This window comes from Canis lupus, chromosome 4, assembly GCF_048164855.1.
Source record: "Canis lupus baileyi chromosome 4, mCanLup2.hap1, whole genome shotgun sequence".
Classification (NCBI taxonomy): Eukaryota; Metazoa; Chordata; class Mammalia; order Carnivora; family Canidae; genus Canis; species Canis lupus.
In genome coordinates, this window is record NC_132841.1 from 19,551,553 (window position 1) to 19,570,881 (window position 19,329).

Consider the following 19,329-nt stretch of genomic DNA (forward strand, 5'->3'; position numbering starts at 1 on the left):
TTTTACTGCCCATCAAGAGATCACAAACACATTAGAAGCAAATAATGCAACTCCTTTCTCAAAAGGTACCAATAGTTTGTGTGTGTATGTGTGTGTTTTTGTCACACAGACCTCCAAACCCTACATCACATATGTCCAGAAACATTCCATCTGGTATGTTCAGAACAGTGCTGGACCTTATGAGCTGTACAAAAGTATACAGAATAGAGAGCATATTCTTATGGAACTTACAAAAAATTATGGAAGATGACTTATGAGAATAACACAAAAAAACATTATAATAACCATCACTTTTACTAACCACATGCCAGGCACGGTGCTAAGTTGTTTATATACTGATTCCTTTATGTACTTTAAAGGATTTAAAGCATTTATGTATTTTATGCTTTATTTTTTTTTAAGATTTTATTTATTTATTCATGAGAGACACAGAAAGAAGCAGAGAGAGAGGCAGAGACAGGAGAAGCAGGCTCCATGCAGGGAGCCCAATGCAGAACTCGATCCCAGGACCCTGGGATCATGCCCTGAGCCAAAGGCAGACGCTCACCACTGAGCCACCCAGGCGTCCCATATATATTGTTTTCTTAAAACAGGCTATAAGTTAGGTATTATTTTCCTAACATTAAAAAAAAAAAAAAATAACTATGGTACCCAAGGTGGTACAAACAGTCTAACTAGATCTGGCTGACTAAAAGCCATACTCTAACTTGCACTATGTGGCTCTTCAATAAGTGTAAAAGCAATAAGATGCTAAATTGTATGATACAGATAAAAAACTAAGAATGGCAAAGAAGGAAGAGTTTACATTTTGACTAGAGGTCACTGGATAAAGTGTCATGAGGGAGGCTAGACTTTAGTTTTGCGTTAAATAATGATTAGCAATTAAATAAGCAAATAGAAAAGGTTCAAATACTCTAAATACCAAGTTTTATAAACCTTGTGAAAAAGGGCACAAGGCCAGAAAAGCATGGCATGATTAGGGAGACAAGAGAGAGAGCAGGGTAAGTGATGTGTTCCAACATGGATGTATATCTGAAGTACAGTATTTTAATTTTACATATTTTCACATTACTATGTAAATGTGCTTTAGTCTACATAATGTTTGACTCAATAATGTCAACTTTAATTTATACCAAAGGACTTCAGAAGCCTCTGGAAAAGGGATGTGTTTTATAATGCTGTTATAAGTATTAAGGGTAGAAAAAGAAAAGAAGGAATTAAATTTGAGTACAGATTATCAAACTTTATTTCATTTTTTTCCGCAAAACCAAAGCCTCAAGGAAATTTCTTGATTTATAACCTTTCAAATTAATACATAAATCTGGGCTCTATATAATAACTGAAGCTTACTATTGCCATTCCTATGTAACATTAACCAGGAAGATAAAAACCAAATAGTCAAAGCAGATAAATGCCAAGATTGCATCTCCAGATAGTAAAAACTGAAAAAGGCTCCAGATTCTCAGGCTAATCTTGCTTTGTCATCTGGTTACTTTCAGGCTGATTCATCCTAGAAAACCCATCACCTCATCTATCAGAGCTCCTCTTACCTTTTCCAACCAAAGCTATTTTCAACATTAGTCTTTTTGACAGTAGGAAAATGGAGAGATGCTTGTGCCCCAACTTAAAATATAGCCCAAGGAATTGTTGAGGTATAAGCACTCACTCTTAAAAAAAAAAAAAAAAAGAAAGAAAGAAAGAAAGAAAGAAAAGAAATAGCTAAGCTCACACTTAAGAGAGAAAGTACAACTCCAAAAAAGAAAGGTAAAAAAGATTAGAGCAAAGTACTCCAGGGATCTCTCTGGCCCGGAAGGGGGGGTGGGGGGGAATCTCTCAAAATAATGCTTAAAATGTCATAGAAAGGAACAGAAAATAAAATCTAATGAATGAGTCCAAGAAAATAATTATAATCAATTCATTGGTCATCCATAATTCATAGTTAAGGTAATATTAACATTTTGTTCTTGTTTAATGAAATGGATGGAAAATGATGTTAGGAGAAAACCTAAATAATAAATAAGGCAAGGGATGATCTACCAACCTTTGACATCCGGGAAGCCAAAGTGTTAATGGCCTACTGAATTTTAAAAGTACTGTAAAACACATCAATACTAATTGCCCATAATCTGAGACCAAAACTTTGAGCATGCTTCCTTGTTCATAGTAACAATAGCACCAACAAGTATTTATTGAACATTTGCCATGGGTCAGATACTGTTGTGAACATTGCAGAGAACACAGCATTGAAGATGACAGACGAGGCTCTGTCCTTATGGAGCTAGGTGCTGTCACAAAGAGGAATGATAAATACGGTTGGACCAGGGAACAAACCATGACTAATTCTCTGGTACAAAGAATCCTGCCTTATAAGGCAAAATCTTTCTTGCTGAATTGCAATTTTACAGAGACCTGAATTTTTTCCAGTAGGAGAAATTTAGACTTGTGTGTAATAGGTTTGGAGGTCTTTTAAGGGGTGGAGTTAGAGATAAAAGGCAAATCCTGTTAAGTCAGAGAAGAGTTGACAGTGTTCGGACTCTTTGAACACTGTCTATCCTAATTCACAAGAATTCTTCTGTGGCTTGGTATAGAACTTGGTTAATACTACAAATTTCTAGGAAGCTCTGCTACATTTGGAAGCAAAATGGGAAGTAAACAAGATTTTTCTTTGCTATTTCCTGCCATCTCCCTCATGTGCTGTGTCTTCTTGTATTCCTCTCCTTTTTTTCTACCTCTTTTTCTATTTTGAGATTTTTAAAAATTCTTCAAAAATCAATGTTTGCATTTACTATACTATTTTCCCCGGTCTCATTCTTAATATCCCTTCAGGGAGCCAGGCAGGGGGGACAATAAAGTGAAGGGTACACAGTATAAAACCAAGTACAGTTTAATTTCTCTCGCTTGATCTCTTGTCATATCCCTGTAAGTTCCTTTCCCTTTTTTTTCATCACTCTTTAGTCTCTGACTTTTTCTCTACTGTACCACCCTTTCTACCTCCTTCTGATTCCCTTTCTATCTTCTCCAAGTAGAAAAAAATGGTCATTAGAGAGGGAGAGCTGGAGTTGTGTAATACAAAAGGATTGACAGTATGTTATGTGTGCAGTTACATTCATTTCATGAGGATTTGTCCCTTTGAGCTTAAAACACTGCCTTGTGTCAATAAGTTTCACTAGAACCATGGTTACTAGATATAACACTCAGAAGATTGTGAAGATAAAGTTTTACACATTTTCTTAGCTGTTTAAAAATATTCTTTCAAAAATCCTTTTATGTTTTTGTGTATATTGAACAATTTGCATGAGAGAAAGAGAGATGGAGAGAGAACCGGCCCTGTTTTGCCTCTCACAAGGTACCCACTTTCAAAAGTCTCGTTAAGCCCTTGGCCTAGAATCCCTAAAGTTGCCTTCACACTGCATGCCTAGACCTCACTTTCCTATCTCCTGAGCTTGGCTCCCTACAGGGATGCTAGGAATGAAACCGGGCAAATGTCCAGGTCCAGAGTCAGACTGATTTAGATTTGAAACCCATCTTTATGTCTTATTAGCTCAGTAACCTTAGACAAGTTATTTAACTCTCGTAACAGTTTTCTCACCTTAAAAACAGTGCTCATTAAACCATCCACATTATATTGTTATCAACATTTGATAATCTGATCCATAAATGTATTAATCACAATGTGTGGTAATAATTGCCATTTAATAAATAGTATATATCATTTATATATACACAAATGTACCTACATTTATATCCCATGCGCCCATCTTTTCTTCACATACACGTGCAATTTACTTATCTGTCCTCCATGCCATTCAGGCAGAGTCCTGCCCTTCTGCCCTTCAAGCATTCGCATTTTTCCAAATTCACAATTAGCTAATGTAAGAATCTAATCAATGAAAATATGCTAATAAGAAAGAAAGAGAAGAAGACAGTGACTACAGCCTGCCAACTCAAATATTCCTCAGTGGTAAAATATGGCTCTTGGAAACAAAACTGTACTAAAAATTGCATAGGCCAGAGCAGTGACTTATAGTGTGAATTTTAAGTAGCACCACTTGGAAGATTTCTGTAGTAGCTCTCTGGAGCTGTGGCCACTTCTGTTACATGTGCTAATAACAGAAGCCATCACTAATTTTAAAATAATAAAAATTAAATGGATACTGTGTCCTTTTTCATATAAACCTTTTTCATATAAAGTACATGCAGAGATACTCCATCTACCCCAGAACATTCTACAAAACAAACATAACTCATAGGAAAATAAGGCAATGGGAAGGCTAAAATGCTCATGTAATATCGGTGATAAAGCAAAACCTAGAACAAAATTCTCTTTTCAAGTCAATATTTCTAGATCATATGACAGTAATTTTATAAGTTGTAACTAAAAAAAGAAGCCTAGCTTTGAAAACTGTCCAAATGATTCAAAATCTGTGAATTAGGCAATGGCAAGAGAGTCACACCTATTGCCACGCTAACAGGAAAGACTTAAATAATGGACTCAGTGCCTGGCCATGCGAGTCAGCCACTTAGTCATTTTTCTAGACGCTATCCATCATTGAACACATTCCCGAATTTCATGCAACCTAATTTAAACGTCTATCTGGCTGTTCTGATCGGAATAAACATTCAATCAAGGTAAAAGCTTGACAACCCTGACACCTAGTGGCTGTGAAGAAAATGGTGATGATCAGCTTGGGAAAATTAGCTAGCTAGTTAGTTACTGTGGCAGTCTCTCACAAACACATAAAATTTAATGATTACTAATATTTTTTAAAAATACTATTTCAGAAAGCAACACTATAAAAGTATATTTTTCTCTTTATTTATTTATTTGGAGGTCTATACAAGGAAGCTAAAAGACCTGCATTTGTAAAGCATATTTTCCTTCAACCTTACACATCTAGCAAAATTCCACTAACCTTCAGAAATCAAACAAGAAAACTAAAGATTGATTAATTTTGGCATATTCATGATTATTCCCCTTAATTTTTATGTACATCTACATCCTTTTCCTGACCATCAAGTGGTTTTTCTTCTCAAGTATCCCCTTGTCAAATGTAAAAGCCATCTGGCCAGGTCATCACAGAGGTTTCCTTTATGACATTGAGGCAGCCTTAGTCAAAGCATAGTTATATCTTCACAAACTAGCAGGAGTTTTCTTTAAAGTAAGTATAAGGACACATGTGGAAACCCCCAAAATGCACATCTAAAAACAAGGACCACAAAGAATGCTTCAGGAAGCCATATGAATGCAGCAGGTCAGCACAGCACGGCACAACCTATTTCTGCCCTAAATATTAGAAGATAAGTCTCCCCAGATCCACTTAAACCCAACAGGCAGGAATGGCAGGAAGCATAAAGTGTTCATCTCCACCAAGGAGAGTCTCCTACCTGCTGACGTTTGAAGGCTAAATAATCCAGATTTTCCAGCTCCTTTCCAAGCTTCTGATAGGTTTTCTGGAGATCAGATTTATTGGAAACATTTTTAAGAGATTCAAATGTTCTTTGAAACTGAAATTGAAAACAAAGGAAAATAATTAAATAGCAGTTCATTTTTCTCAAATGCCTAACTACCCAAAACAGAGAAATAGTCCACACTGAGCCTCAGTTTCTCTCACTCATAATAGAGATAAAAAATGCTAATTGCCTTTCAATGAAATAAGAAAGATTGATTATAAAGAATTAGAAACTGTATTATAAGTAAAACCAACATTATTATATGAATGGGAAGCATGTTTAGTCTTCATTCCAATAAAAGAACATACTGCATTTTTTTAAAAATCTGTGTTTTAGATTACAGTGCTACTTTTAAGGGAAAAAACTGTGATGAATGTACAACTTCAAATCACAAGGAAGTATTAGAGCGCTCACATTCTAATCATGGAAACAAATACATGTAAAGGTAGTCACTTGCCTCGGTAGAAATATCTATGCAAAATAAGGACCCTACAAACTTCAGCCAGGAAGATCTCTCAGATATTATATTTTGAGAAGGAAAGAAAACTAACATTTTGGTGATCGAAGCATATGCAGCACGTTCAGCAAACATTTATTCATTTCTGCTCTATAACAGATGAGTTATAAAATCAGCTCTGCTGAATCAGAATGCTTCTGCTCATTTTTAAGTCAGATACTAGATAAACACAAAGGAGACAAATTGCAGTAGATCACAGAATATTCTGCTGCTAATAATTAATTAAGCAAAGGGAGCTCACACGAAATTCAATTCTTGGTTTATTTTAGTAAATTAGAACATACTTTGGAAGATTAGTGATTGAAAATGTCAAGTAATGTCACTAGCAATGACATTTGCATTTGCTCTTTCTTCATGTCATTTATTTCCCATATTCTCACTGCGTGCCTTTAGACAGATTTCTACAGATAGAAACTTCACCATCTTAAATACAGCAGAATTCCACTGTGACTATGATGCTTTGAGACAGGCTAATAAGATTTTATAGAATATTATTAAGTTTCCAGGGAAATGATTTGACCCTTACCATCCAAACTCTATGGAATAAGTTATATTATAATGGCATTCTATTGAATTAAATCCTCAATTTCATGAAAGCATCATGTTTATCTCAATCCAAAATGACAGAGGAAAAAGAAATGGGAAATAACAGTGCTAAGCTTACACAGCTACAGTAAATTAAATTCAACAAATAATCTTTTAGAACCTACTATGCACAAGGTACTATGAATATAAAACATATTTCCTACCCTAAAGGAACTTACAAGCTACAAGGAACTAGACGTGAAACTCAGAAATGGGAAAGACGCTGACATTTATTGAGTGCCTGCTCAGTGCCAGGTACTTTGTGCTTTTTTTTTTTTTAAGATTTTATTTATTTATTCATAGAGACACAGAGACAGAGAGAGACATAGGCAGAGGGAGAAGCAGGCTCCATGCAGGGAGCCTGATGTGGGACTGAGATCCCAGGACCCTGGGATCAGGCCCTGAGCCGAAGGCAGACAGGCAGGTGCTGAACCACTGAGCCACCCAGGCATCCCTGCTTCGTGCTTTCCAAATTAATCCTATTTCTCTCCCCATTCTACAGTGAGTAAACTAGCACTCAGAGAGTGTAAACTGGGTTTTTATTACAATGTTTATGCTCTTTCTACTATACCACTTACTCTAACAAAAGGCAAGGTAGTAAAGAGGGGGAAAAAAAAGAGAGAGAGAGAGATAAAAGCAACGTGCTAAAATAGAAAAAAACTCATTATACCAATCTAGGGACTCAGGCTACACAGAAGACATGAAGCAATCTAAATTGGGCTTCAAATGAAGGACAAGTTCTCAGAGCCTTAACTGGGAACAGGTTCTGCCCATCAGTTTAAACATAGCCAAAGTCTGCTCATTTTCCCCCTTTTACAGCACAGTAAACAAATTTATCTTGATATAATTATAATGACTTTTATATTAATTATCTATCATGTTGTGTGATCATTCTGTGCCTTGCCCATTTCTTGGTCCCTTTTCACTACATTCAAATGGAAACACCAAATCTAATATTCTAAACAATTTAAGTAATTTTATCTACAATTAATATAAACTATTTCACCAATCTGTTAAATTCTAAACACTTTATTTTCCCTGAAAAACATTAGCTCTACTTCTTAAATATATTTTCTTCACATTTATTTCTAAGAAGCTTCAAATAGGAACTTTAAGGTAAACACATTCATTAGTCTTCAAAATAAAAACCATGAAAACCAAGCAATATGCCCAGGGTCAAAGAAGAAAGGAAGAAAACCCAGCAAGAATACATCATCACAAAATATTTCTATGAAAGATCAGCTTGTGTAGAGACTTTTAAGTTTGATCTTTCATTATCAAGACTCACACTCTTCATTTATTGATACCAAATAGCTCAAAGTACTCAAACTATGATGATTCGTTTATTTAAGTAGATTTTTTTCCCATACAACAAATAATTGTCAAGGAGAGGTCATACAGTATCTGTAGTATACTTTAGGTTAGATCCCTACTAAACACACTCCATTTCTCTCTATGTGTGTGCGTGTGTGTGTGTGTGTGTTGTGTGTGTGTATTTAAACATGCTAAAGAGTAAAAGCAATAATTTTACCTTGCAGATAAACAATGCTGATGTACAAATGATAAAACTAAGATGATGATTAAAGTGAGTTTTAGAGATTTTACTTTTAAGAAATTAGATGTTGACTTCATTTGAGGATTTTTCATTCCAATAGGCCACTGTACTTGATCACTGAAATAGACCTCTTGAGATTTTCTCATTAGTTCAGTGCATTGCAATTTCATTATGTTGACTATATCTCAAAATAAATGATCTCTCAGTTGAAGATATGTTGGGAAAGGAAGCAGAATTAATTGAAGAGATTTTAACTTTCTTAGATTTTACTTGTTCAAACTTTTGAGTGGAAATTTAAAATGAGCAAAGAAGCCCCAATAATTTATTGAACATTAAATTTATCCTGTGTTAATTTTTTCTCTTGTCAGAATATTCAAATATAAAAAAAAAGCCAAGTGAATAAACCTGACCATCAAACAAGCCTAGAAATATTCTAAAACTGCCAAAACTGAATATCAATATGGTCTCTGGATTAAGAAACAAATGCACATTCTGTCCTATCTACCTTATCAAATATCACAGGGCAGACAAGACAAAAATGAGAAGATGCAAACATTATCTCTAAGCTCAAATTTTGCTATTAAAATAAGCACTGTAAATACCTCCAGTGTGTTTTCTCATCAAATTCTTTTCTGTTCAGATTTTAGTTCAGGATGGCAATGTAAGAAAGTCTTGAATTCACATCCTCCCACAGACACACTCAAACGACAGCTATATATGGAACAATCTCCTCTGGAAAAAAACTAAAAACTAGCAGAGCAACCACTTCACATCAAGCAAATGAGAGGCAAACCACATCAAAGCAGGTAGGAAAGGCTGAGATACAATCTCACCATAAACCCCATATCCCCAGCGTGGCAACCCACATTTGGGAGGAAACTTGAAATCCACAGCTATTGCCCGAGTGTTTTTTGTTTTTTGTTTATTTTATTTTATTTTATTTTATTTTATTTTATTTTATTTTATTTTATTTTATTTATTTTATTTTATTTTATTTTATTTTATTTTATTTTATTTTATTTTATTTTATTTTATTTTATTTTACTTTTTATTCCCCGAGTGTTAAAGGGCTTGTACACCATGTCAGGCATGCCAAAATTTAAGACCAACACCTGAGAAAAACCTAAAACAAGTGGCTTTGAAGACCAATGGGGATCATGCCCACAAGATCCACAGGGCTGCGGCACACTGAGAAATGGCTCTTAAAGAGCTGTATGCAGCAGCTCCCGGGTGGCTCAGTCAGTTAAGCACCCGACTCTTAATTTCAGCTCAGATCATAATTTCAGGGTCATGAGACTGAGCCCCACAGTGAGTGGGCTGTGAGATCAGTGGGGAGTCTGCTTGAGATTTTCTCTCTCCCTCTCTCTTTGCTCCTCCCTCCCTCAAAATAAATAAATCTTTAAAAGAAAAAAACTCTCCTCAGCAGGGAGTTCAAACCAGGCCTGATCCCAGGACCCCAAGATCATGACCTGATCTGAAGTTAGATGCTCAACTGACTGCGCCACCCAGGTATAACTTTTCCTTTTTTTTTTTTTTTAATTTGATTTATTTTTTTGAGGAAGAGAGGAGAATCAGCCCTTTGAAAAGCATCCCAACTGTATGTGAAGACTCATTTGCCAATTTTATTTTATTTATATTTTAATTCGTATAGTTTTAACAATGTTACACTAATTTCAGGTAGACAGTATAGAGATTCAACAATTCTATACATTACTCAGTGCTCATCAAGATAAATGTACTCTTGGAGTGCCTGGGTGGCAGAGTCAGTTGAGCATCCAAGTTGGTGTGGTTCAGGTCTTGATCTCACAGTCATGTGACCAAGCCCTGCCACTGGTTCCACACTCAGTGCAGAGTCTGCTTGAAATTCTCTCTCCCTCTCCCTCCACCCTCCCCACCACATACTCTCTCTCTCTCAAAATATAAATAAACCCTTAAAAAAAAGTATACTTTTAACCTCCATCATCTATTTCACCCATCTCTGGTAATCACCCACCTCCATCTGGTAATCATCAGTTTGCTCTCTATAGTTAAGAGCCTGTTTCTTGGTTTGTCTCTTTTTTCCTTTGTTTGGGTTTTTTTTTAACTCATTTCCATTCCAGTTAACAGAATGTAATATTAATTTCAGGTGTACAATATAGTGATTCAACAGTTCCATATAAAAACCGGTGCTTATCACAAGTGCACTCCTTAATCCCCATCACCTGTTTCAACCACCTGCCCACCCATCTCCCTCCATCAGTTTGTTTTCTATAGTTAAGAGTCTGTTTCTTGGATTATCTCTCTTTTTTTCTTTCTCTCCACTCATTTGTTTTGTTTCTTAAATTCCACATATGAGTGAAATCATATGGTATTTGTCTTTCTCTGATTTATTTCACTTAGTATAATACTCTCTAGCTCCAGTCACGTCATTACAAAAGGCAAGATTTCATATTTTATGGCTGAGTAATATTCCATTGTATGTATATGCCACCTCTTCTTTATCCACCCATCAGCTGATGAACACTTGGGCTATTTCAACAGTTTAATTATTGTAGATAATGCTGTTATAAACATCAGGGTGCATGTTATTCCTTTAAATTAGTACATTTGTATCCTTTGGGTAAATAGCTAGTAATGCGATTGCTGGATCATAGGGTAGTTCTATTTTAAACCTTTTAAGGAAACTCCACACTTTTTTCCACAGTGGCTGCACCAGTTTGCTTTCCCACCAACAGTACAGGAGAGCTCTCCTTTCCCGACTGCCTCAGCAACACCTGTTGATTCTTGTGTTGTTGATATTAGCTATCCCAAGAGGTGGGAGGTGTTACCCCATTGTGGTTTTGATTTGTATTTCCTTGATGATGAGTGATTTTGAGTATCTTTTCATGATGTCTGTTGGCCATCTGGCTGTCTTCTTTGAAAAAATGTCTCTTCATATCTTCTGCTCATTTTTTAATTGGATTATGTGGGTTTGGGGTGTTGAGTTTTATAAGTTTTTTATATATTTTGAATACAAATCCTTTATCAGATATGTCATTTGTAAATAACTTCTCCTATTCCATGGCTGCCTTTTAGTTTTGTTGATTATTTCTTTCATTGTGCAGAAGCTTTTCATTTTAATGAAGTCCCAAGAGTTTATTTTTGCTTTATTTCCATTGGCTCAGAAGTTGCTCTGGCCAATGCCAAAAAAGTTACTGCCTGGTTCTCTCCTAGGATGTTTATGTTTTCAGCTCTCACATTTAGGTCTTTAACCCATTTTGAATTACCTTTGTGTATGATATAAGAGTATCATCCAGTTACATTCTTTTACATGTTGCTATCTAGTTTTTCCAACACCATTTTCATCCACTGGATATTCTTTCCTGCTTTGTCAAATACTAATTAACCATATAGTTCTGGGTTTCTGGGTTTTCTATTTCTGTTCCACTGATCTACATGTCTATTTTTATGCCAGTACCATACTATTTTGATTTGTACGGCTCTGTAATATAACTTAAAATCCAGAATTGTGATGCTTTAAGCTTTGTATTTCTTTATCAAGGTTGCTTTAGCTATTTGAGGTCTTTTGTAGTTCAATCCAAATTTTAGGATTGTTTATTCTACCTCTGTGAAAAATGCTGTTGGTATTTTGATAGGGACTGCATTAAATGTGTAGATTGCTTTGGATAGTATAGACTTTTTTTAAGAATTTATTTATTCATGAGTGACACAGAGAGAGAGAGAGAGAGAGAGAGAGAGAGGCAGAGACATAGGCAGAGGGAGAAGCAGGCTCCATGCAGGGAGCCTGACAGGGACTCAATCCCGGGTCTCCAGGATCAAGCCCTGGACCGAAGGCAACGCTAAACCGCTGAGCCACCTGGACTGCCCTAGTATAGACATTTTAACAATATTTGTTCTCTCAAACCATGAGCATAGAATTTCTTTCCATTTCTTTGTGTCATCTTCAAGTCCTTTCACCAGTGTTTTATAGTTTTCAGAGTACAGATCTTTTACCTCTTTGGTTAGCTTTTTTTCTAGGTATCCTGTTTTAGTGCAGGTGTAAATGGAATGATTCTTAAATTTCTGTCTCTCCTGCTTCACTATTGGTGTATAGAAATGCCACAGATTTGTGTATGTTAATTTTGTATCCTTGACTTTACTGAATTCATTTATCCATTCTAGCAGTTTTTTGGTGGAATCTTTTGGGTTTTCTATATATATAATCTGCAAGTGGTGAAAGTTTTACTTCTTCCTTGCTTGGATTGTTGTATTTTTTTTTTCATCTTGGTGGAAAAAACCATCCTAGCCTCGGTATGGCTAGGACTTCCAGTACTATGTTGAACAAAACTGGTAAAAGTGGACATTTCTGTCTTGTTCCTGACTGTAGAGGAAAAGCACTCAGTTTTTCCCCATTTAGGATGCTATTAGCTGTGGGTTTTTCACATACGGCCTTTATTACTATCCCTACTTTCTTGAGGCTTTTTTGTTTTTATCAAAAATGGATGGTGTACTTTGTCAAATACTTTTTTAAATATTTTATTTATTTATTATGAGAGACACAGAGAGAGACAGAGGCAGAGACATAGGCAGAGGGTGAAGCAGGGTCCATGCAGGGAGCCAGATGTGGGACTCAATCCCAGGTCTCCAGGATTACACCCTGAGCCAGAAGGCAGACGCTTAACCACTGAGCCACCCAGGTGTCCCGTCAAATACATCTACTGAAATAATCACCCGGTTTTTATCCTTTATTTTACTAATGTGATGTATCAGACTGATTGATTTGCAAATATTGAACCAACTTTGCAACCCAGGTATAAATCCCACTTGATCATGGTGAATGATTTTTTTTAATGTATTGTTGGATTCAGTTTGCTTGTTTTTTGTTGAGAATTTATGCATATGTGTTCATCAGAAATATTGGCCTATATATAGTTCTCTTTCTTTTGTGGTGTCTTTAATCTGGTTTTGGTATCAGGGTAACGCTGGCCTCACAGAATGAATTTGGGGGGTTTCCTGCCTTCTCTATTTGTTCAAATGTTTGAGAATAGGTATTAACTCTTCCTCCAATGTTTTTAGAGTTCACTTGCGAGGCCATCTGGTCCTGTAATTTTGTTTGCTAGGAGTTTTCTGATCACTAATTTCTTTGCTAATAATTGGACCGTTCAAGTTTTCTATTTTGAAAGTTTATATGTTTCTAGGAATTTATCCATTTCTTCTAAGTTGTCCAATTTTTTGGAATATAGTTTTTCATAATATTATCTTAATAATTGTATTTTCATGCTGTTACTTGTTTCTTCTCTATCATTTGTGATTTATTTGGGTCCTTTCTCCTTTTTTGTTTATGTCTGGCTAAAGGTTTATCAATTTTATTGATTTTTTTTTTCAAAATACATTTCCCTGTTAGGACCACTTTTGATGCTTCCATAAGGTTTTGGGCTGTTGTGTTTTCATCTTCATTTGTGTCTGTGTATTTTATTATTTCCTCTTTCATTTCCTTTTTGATCCATTCACTATATAGTGGCATGTTATTTAGCCTCCATGTATTTGTGGCCTTCCCCGATTTTTTCTTCTGGTTGATTTCTAGTTTCATAGTATTGTGGTCATAAAAGATGCATGGTATGACTTCAATCTTTTTGTATTAGTTGAGGGCTGTTTTATGACCTAATATGTGATCTATTCCGGAGAATGTCCCATAGGTACTTGAAAAAATGTGTATTCTCCTGTTTTAGGATGGAATGTTCTGAACGTATCCTGTTAAGTCCATCTGGTCCAGTGTGTCATTCAAAGCCATTGTTTCCTTGTTGATTTTTTTGTTTAGATGATCTGTCCAACGATGCAAGTGGATGGTTAACATCCCTTACTATTATTGTATTATTATCAATTAGTTCCTTTAGTATTATTGTTAACTGCTTTGTGTATTTGGGTGCTCCCATGCTCAGTGCATAAATATTTACAATTTTTGGACTCCCCTTTATTATTATATCATGCCCTTCTTTGTCTGATATAAGTATTGCTACTCCAGCTTTTTTTTTATATTTATTTGCATGATAAATATTTCTCCATCCTCTCAATTTCAATCTGTACATTTACAAAGTAACTATTGATTTTTATGTATTTATTGCCATTTTATTACTTGTTTTATTGTTGTTTCCAAAGATTTTCTCTGCCCCTTTCTTGTATTTCATTCATTTTTTGCTGATTTTCTTTAATGATATATTTGGATTTCTTTCTCTTTATCTTTGCCTGTTTAGTAGTAGTTTTTGATATATCATTACCATTAGGTTTGTATATAACCTCTTCTTCAAATAGCAATCTATATTAAGTTGATGATCATTCAAGTTTCAATTATTTTCTCTTCTTCAATGTTTTAGGTATATATTATTATATTTTATATCCTTTTTTAATGTGAGTTCCTTGACTGATATTTACATAAATATTCATTTTTACTGCTTTTGTGTTTCCAACATAATTTATACTATCACTTTTTTGTCTCTCCTTTCCACTCAGAGTCCTCTTTCATATTTCTTGCAGAGCTGTTTTAGTGGTCATGAACTACTTTAGTTTTTCTTTGTCTGGGAAACTCTTTATTGCTCCTTCTGTTGCTGAATAGATTATTCTTGGCTACAGATTTTTCCCATTCAGAACTTTGAATATATCATGCCACTCCCTTCTGGCTTGCCAAGTATCAATTTAGAAATCTGCAGCTAGCTCTTTGGGTATTCCCTTGTAAGATAAGGAATTCTTTTATCTTGCTACTTTAAGATTTTTTCTTTATCATTTTATTTTGCAAATTTACATACAATATGTCTTGGTGGTGGCCTGCTTTTGTTGATTTCTTTTTTTTTTTAATTTTTATTTATTTATGATAGTCACACAGAGAGAGAGAGAGAGAGGCAGAGACCTAGGCAGAGGGAGAAGCAGGCTCCATGCACCAGGAGCCCGATGTGGGATTCGATCCCGGGTCTCCAGGATCGCGCCCTGGGCCAAAGGCAGGCGCCAAACCACTGCGCCACCCAGGGATCCCCTTTTGTTGATTTCGATGGGAGTTCTCTGTGTCTCCTGGATCTGCATATCTGTTTCCTTCTGCAGATTAGGGAAGTTTTCAGCTATTATCTCTTCAAAGAGATTTTCTGCCGCCTTTTCTCTCATCTTCTAGGATTCCTATAATACAAATATTACTTCATTGGATGGAGTCACTGAGTTCCCTAAACCTATTCTGTTGCATAATTCTTCTTTCATTAGCTTCATTGCTTTCTATTACTTTGTCATCTAGATCATTAATTGATTCCTCTGTTTCTTCTAGCCCGCAATTCATTCTATCAAGGGTGTTTCTAATCACATTTATTGTATTCTTCATTTCTAAATCTTTTTTAATTCTTTTCTATGTGTAAGGATCTCACTGATATCTTCTATGCTTTTCTCAATCCCAGTGAGTATCCTTATGATTGTTCCTTTAAGTTCTCCACCATGTAAATACTGAAAGTTTGATTTCTTACTTGCTGATTTGGAGGTCTTTTATTTCTTTTTGTTGTCTGATCACTGTGGCTAGGACTTACGGTACTATGTTAAATAACAATGGTGACGGGCACTGAGGAGGGCACTTGATGGGATGAGCACTGGGTGTTATGCTATATGTTGGCAAATTGAACTCCAAAAAATATATAAATAATAAATAATAAATAAAAAAATAAAATAAAAACAATGGTGAGAATGGACATCCTTGTCTTATTCCTGACCATAAAGGAAAAACTCTTAGCTTTTCCCCATTGAGGATGATATTAGCTGTAGATGCTACATATGTGGCTTTTGTGATGCTGAGGTATATTTCCTCTGTCCCTACTTTGCTGAGGATTGTTGTTTTCTTAATCAAAAATGAATGCTGAATTTCCCAAATGCTTTTTTTGCATTTAATGACAGGCTCATAAGATTCTTATCCTTCCTTTTATTAATGAGGTGTATCACATTGATTTGTGGATATTGAACCACTCATGCAGCCCAGGAATAAATCCCTCTTGATCATGGTGAATAATTCTTTTAATATACTGTTGGATTCGATTTGCTAATATCTTGTTGAGAATTTTTACATCTGTGTTTATCAAGGATATTGGCCTGTAATTCTTTTTAAAGGAGCCTTTGGTTTTGGAATCAAGGAAATGCTGGCCTTGTAGAATAAGTTTGGAAGTTTTCCCTCTATTTCTATTTTCTGAAACAGTTTCAGAAGAATAGGTATTAAACTCTTCTTTATATGTCTGGTAGAATTCCTCTGGGAAACCATCTGGTCCTGGACTTCTGTTTGTTGGGAGATTTTTTTAAGGATTTTATTTATTTACCTGAGAAACAGATATCAAGAGAACATGATGGGGAAAGGGGTAGAAGAAGAAGCAGTCTCCCCACTGAGTAGAGAACTAGAGCAGGGCTTGATCCCAAGACCCTGGAATTATAACCTGAGCTGAAGGCAGATGCTTAACTGACTCAGGCACCCCTCCTGGGAGTGATTACTGTTTTAATTTCTTTGCCAGTTTGGGTCTGTTCGGATTTTCTATTTCTTCCTGTTTCAGTTTTGGTAGTTTGTAGGTGTCTAGGAATTTGTCCATTTCTTCCAGATTCCCTAGTTTGCTGTTATATAGTTTTTCATAATATTCTCTTATAATTTTTTGTATTTCTGTGATGTTGGTTGTGATCTCTCCCATTTCATTTATGATTCTATTTACTTGGGTCCTTTTTCTTCTTTTTGATAAATCTGGCTAGGTGTTTATCAATTTTATTAATTCTTTCGAAGAACTAGCTCCTAGCATTGTTGATCTGTTCTACTGTTCTTGTTTAGCCTTTTTTTTTTTTTTACTTCTGTAGCATTTATTTCTGCTCCAATCTTAATTATTTTCTTCTTCTGCTATCTTTAGGCATCATTTGCTGTTCCTTTTTTAACTCCATTATGAAGGTTAAGTTCTATATTTGAGATTTTTCTTGCTTCATGAGGTAGACCTCTACTGAAATATACTTCCCACTTAGGACTGCATTTGCTGCACCCCAAAGGTTTGGAACTCTCATGTTTTCAGTTCCATTTACTTCCATGTATTTTTATTTCATCTTTAATTTCCTGGTTTACCCATTCATTCTTTAGTAGGATGTCCTGTGACCTCCATGTATTTGTGGTCTTTCCAAATGTTTACTTGTGGTTGACATCAAGTTTTATACCATTGTGGTCTGAAAATATGCATAGTATGATCTCAACCTTTGGTACTTGTTGAGGGCTGATTTGTGACCCAGTATGTGATCTATTCTGGAGAATGTTCCATGTGCACTTGAAAAGAATGTGTATTCTGCTGCTTAAGGATGAAATGCTCTGAATATATCTGTTAAGTCCATCTGGTACAGTGTGTCATTCAAATCCACTGTTTCCTGGTAATTTTCTGCTTTGATGATCTGTCCCTTACTTTAAGTGGGGTGTTAAAGTCCCCTACTCTTATTGTATTATTATCAATGAGTTTCATTATATTTGTTTTTTTAAATTTTTATTTATTTATGATAGTCACAGATTGAGAGAGAGAGAGAGAGGCAGAGACATAGGCAGAGGGAGAAGCAGGCTCCATGCACCGGGAGCCCAGTGTGGTATTCAATCCGGGGTCTCCAGGATCACGCCCTGGGCCAAAGGCAGGCGCCAAACCGCTGCACCACCCAGGGATCCCAGTTTCATTATATTTGTGATAAACATAATGAAATTATGTTTATATAATTGGGTGTTCCCAAATTGAGGGCATAGTCAAAATTGTTAGATCTTCCTGATGGACAGACCCCTAAATTATGATATAATATGATAATTCTTCATCTCTTGATACAGTCTTTGTCTTAAAATCTTGTTTGTCTGACATACGTATGGCTACTTTGGCTTTCTTCTGATGTCCATTAGCATGATACATGGTTCTCCATCCCCTGACTTTCAATCTGCAGGTGTCTTTAGATCTAAAATGAGTCTCTTATAGGCAGCATATAGATGGATCTTGTTCTTTTTTTTTATCCATTCTGATATCCTATGTCTTTTGATTGAAGCATTTAGTCCATTTACATTTAGAGTGATTATTGAAAGATATGAATTTACTGCCATTGTGTTATCTCTAAAGTTGGTTTTCTGGTTCCTTTCTCTGTTCCTTTCTAGTTTTTGTTGCTTTTGGTCTTTTCCCCGACTCAGAGTATTCCCCTTAATATACTATAGGGCTAGTTTAGTGATTGCTAATTTCTTTAGTTTTTGTCTGGAAAACTCTTTACCTCTGCTTCTATTCTGAATGATAGTCTTGCTGGATAAAGTATTCTAGGCTGCATAATTTAACCTAATTTAACATAATTTAATTTCAGCACACTGAATATATCCTGCCACTTTTTCTGGCCTGTTAAGTTTCTGTGGACAGATCTGCTGTGAACCTAATCTGTCTTCCCTTGTAAATTAAGGATTATTTTTCCTTTGCTGCTTTCAGGATTCTTGTCTGTATTTTGTGAATTTGACTATGATATGCCTTGGCAATGGTCAGCTTTTATTGATTTTAATGGGAATTCTCTGTACTTCTTGGATTTTGATGTCTGTGTCCTTCCCAAGAGTCGGGATATGTTTAGCTATATTTGTTCAAATAAACCTTCTGCCCCTTTTTATGTCTCTTTATCTTCTGAGATTTATATGATATAAATGTTTTTATGTTTTAATACGTCGTGAGTTCCCTATGTCTATCTTTGTGATCCATCACTTTTGTTTCCCTCTTCTTTCAGCCTCATTGTTTTCCATAATGTTATCTCCTATACCAATGATTCATTCCTGTTTTATCCATCCTCATTGTTACAGCACCCATTTGGGTTTGCATCTTGGTTATAACATTTTTAATTTTGGCCTGACTAGAGTTTGGCTCTTTTTTTCTCTACAGTAAGGGATTCTTCTATGCTTGTTTCAAGCCCAGGTAATATCTTTATAATCATTATTTTAAACTCTAGTTCAGATATCTTACTTTTATCTGTATTGATTAGATCACTGGCTGTCCTTTCTTCCTGATCTTTCTTTTGGGGCGAATTCTTCCATCTTGTCTTTTTTGATGTTAAAAAACAAAGTAGTATAAAATAAAAAATTTATAAATCAATCAATAAATAAAGGAAGCTAGATTGTAGGTGTGTTTTGGTCTTCTTGTTAAAAGAGGCTTGGTAGAAAACAGGAAAAGAAAAAATTTAAAAATTAGGGCACCTGGGTGGCTTAGTCAGTTGAAGCATCTGCCTTTGGCTTAAGTCA

The 19,329-nt window shown here is 35.4% G+C and overlaps 1 protein-coding gene across 8 annotated transcripts in view; it reads right to left on the minus strand.

Annotated features, from left to right (window-relative positions):
- Positions 1–19,329, minus strand: part of CTNNA3 (catenin alpha 3) — a 1,664,912-nt gene that overhangs the window by 1,473,361 nt on the left and 172,222 nt on the right. For all 8 annotated transcript variants that reach the window (XM_072823257.1, XM_072823258.1, XM_072823259.1 and 5 more), the window contains exon 5: positions 5,386–5,505. In XM_072823257.1, coding sequence (XP_072679358.1) covers positions 5,386–5,505 — 120 coding nt within the window. The remainder of the gene's footprint in view (positions 1–5,385; positions 5,506–19,329) is intronic.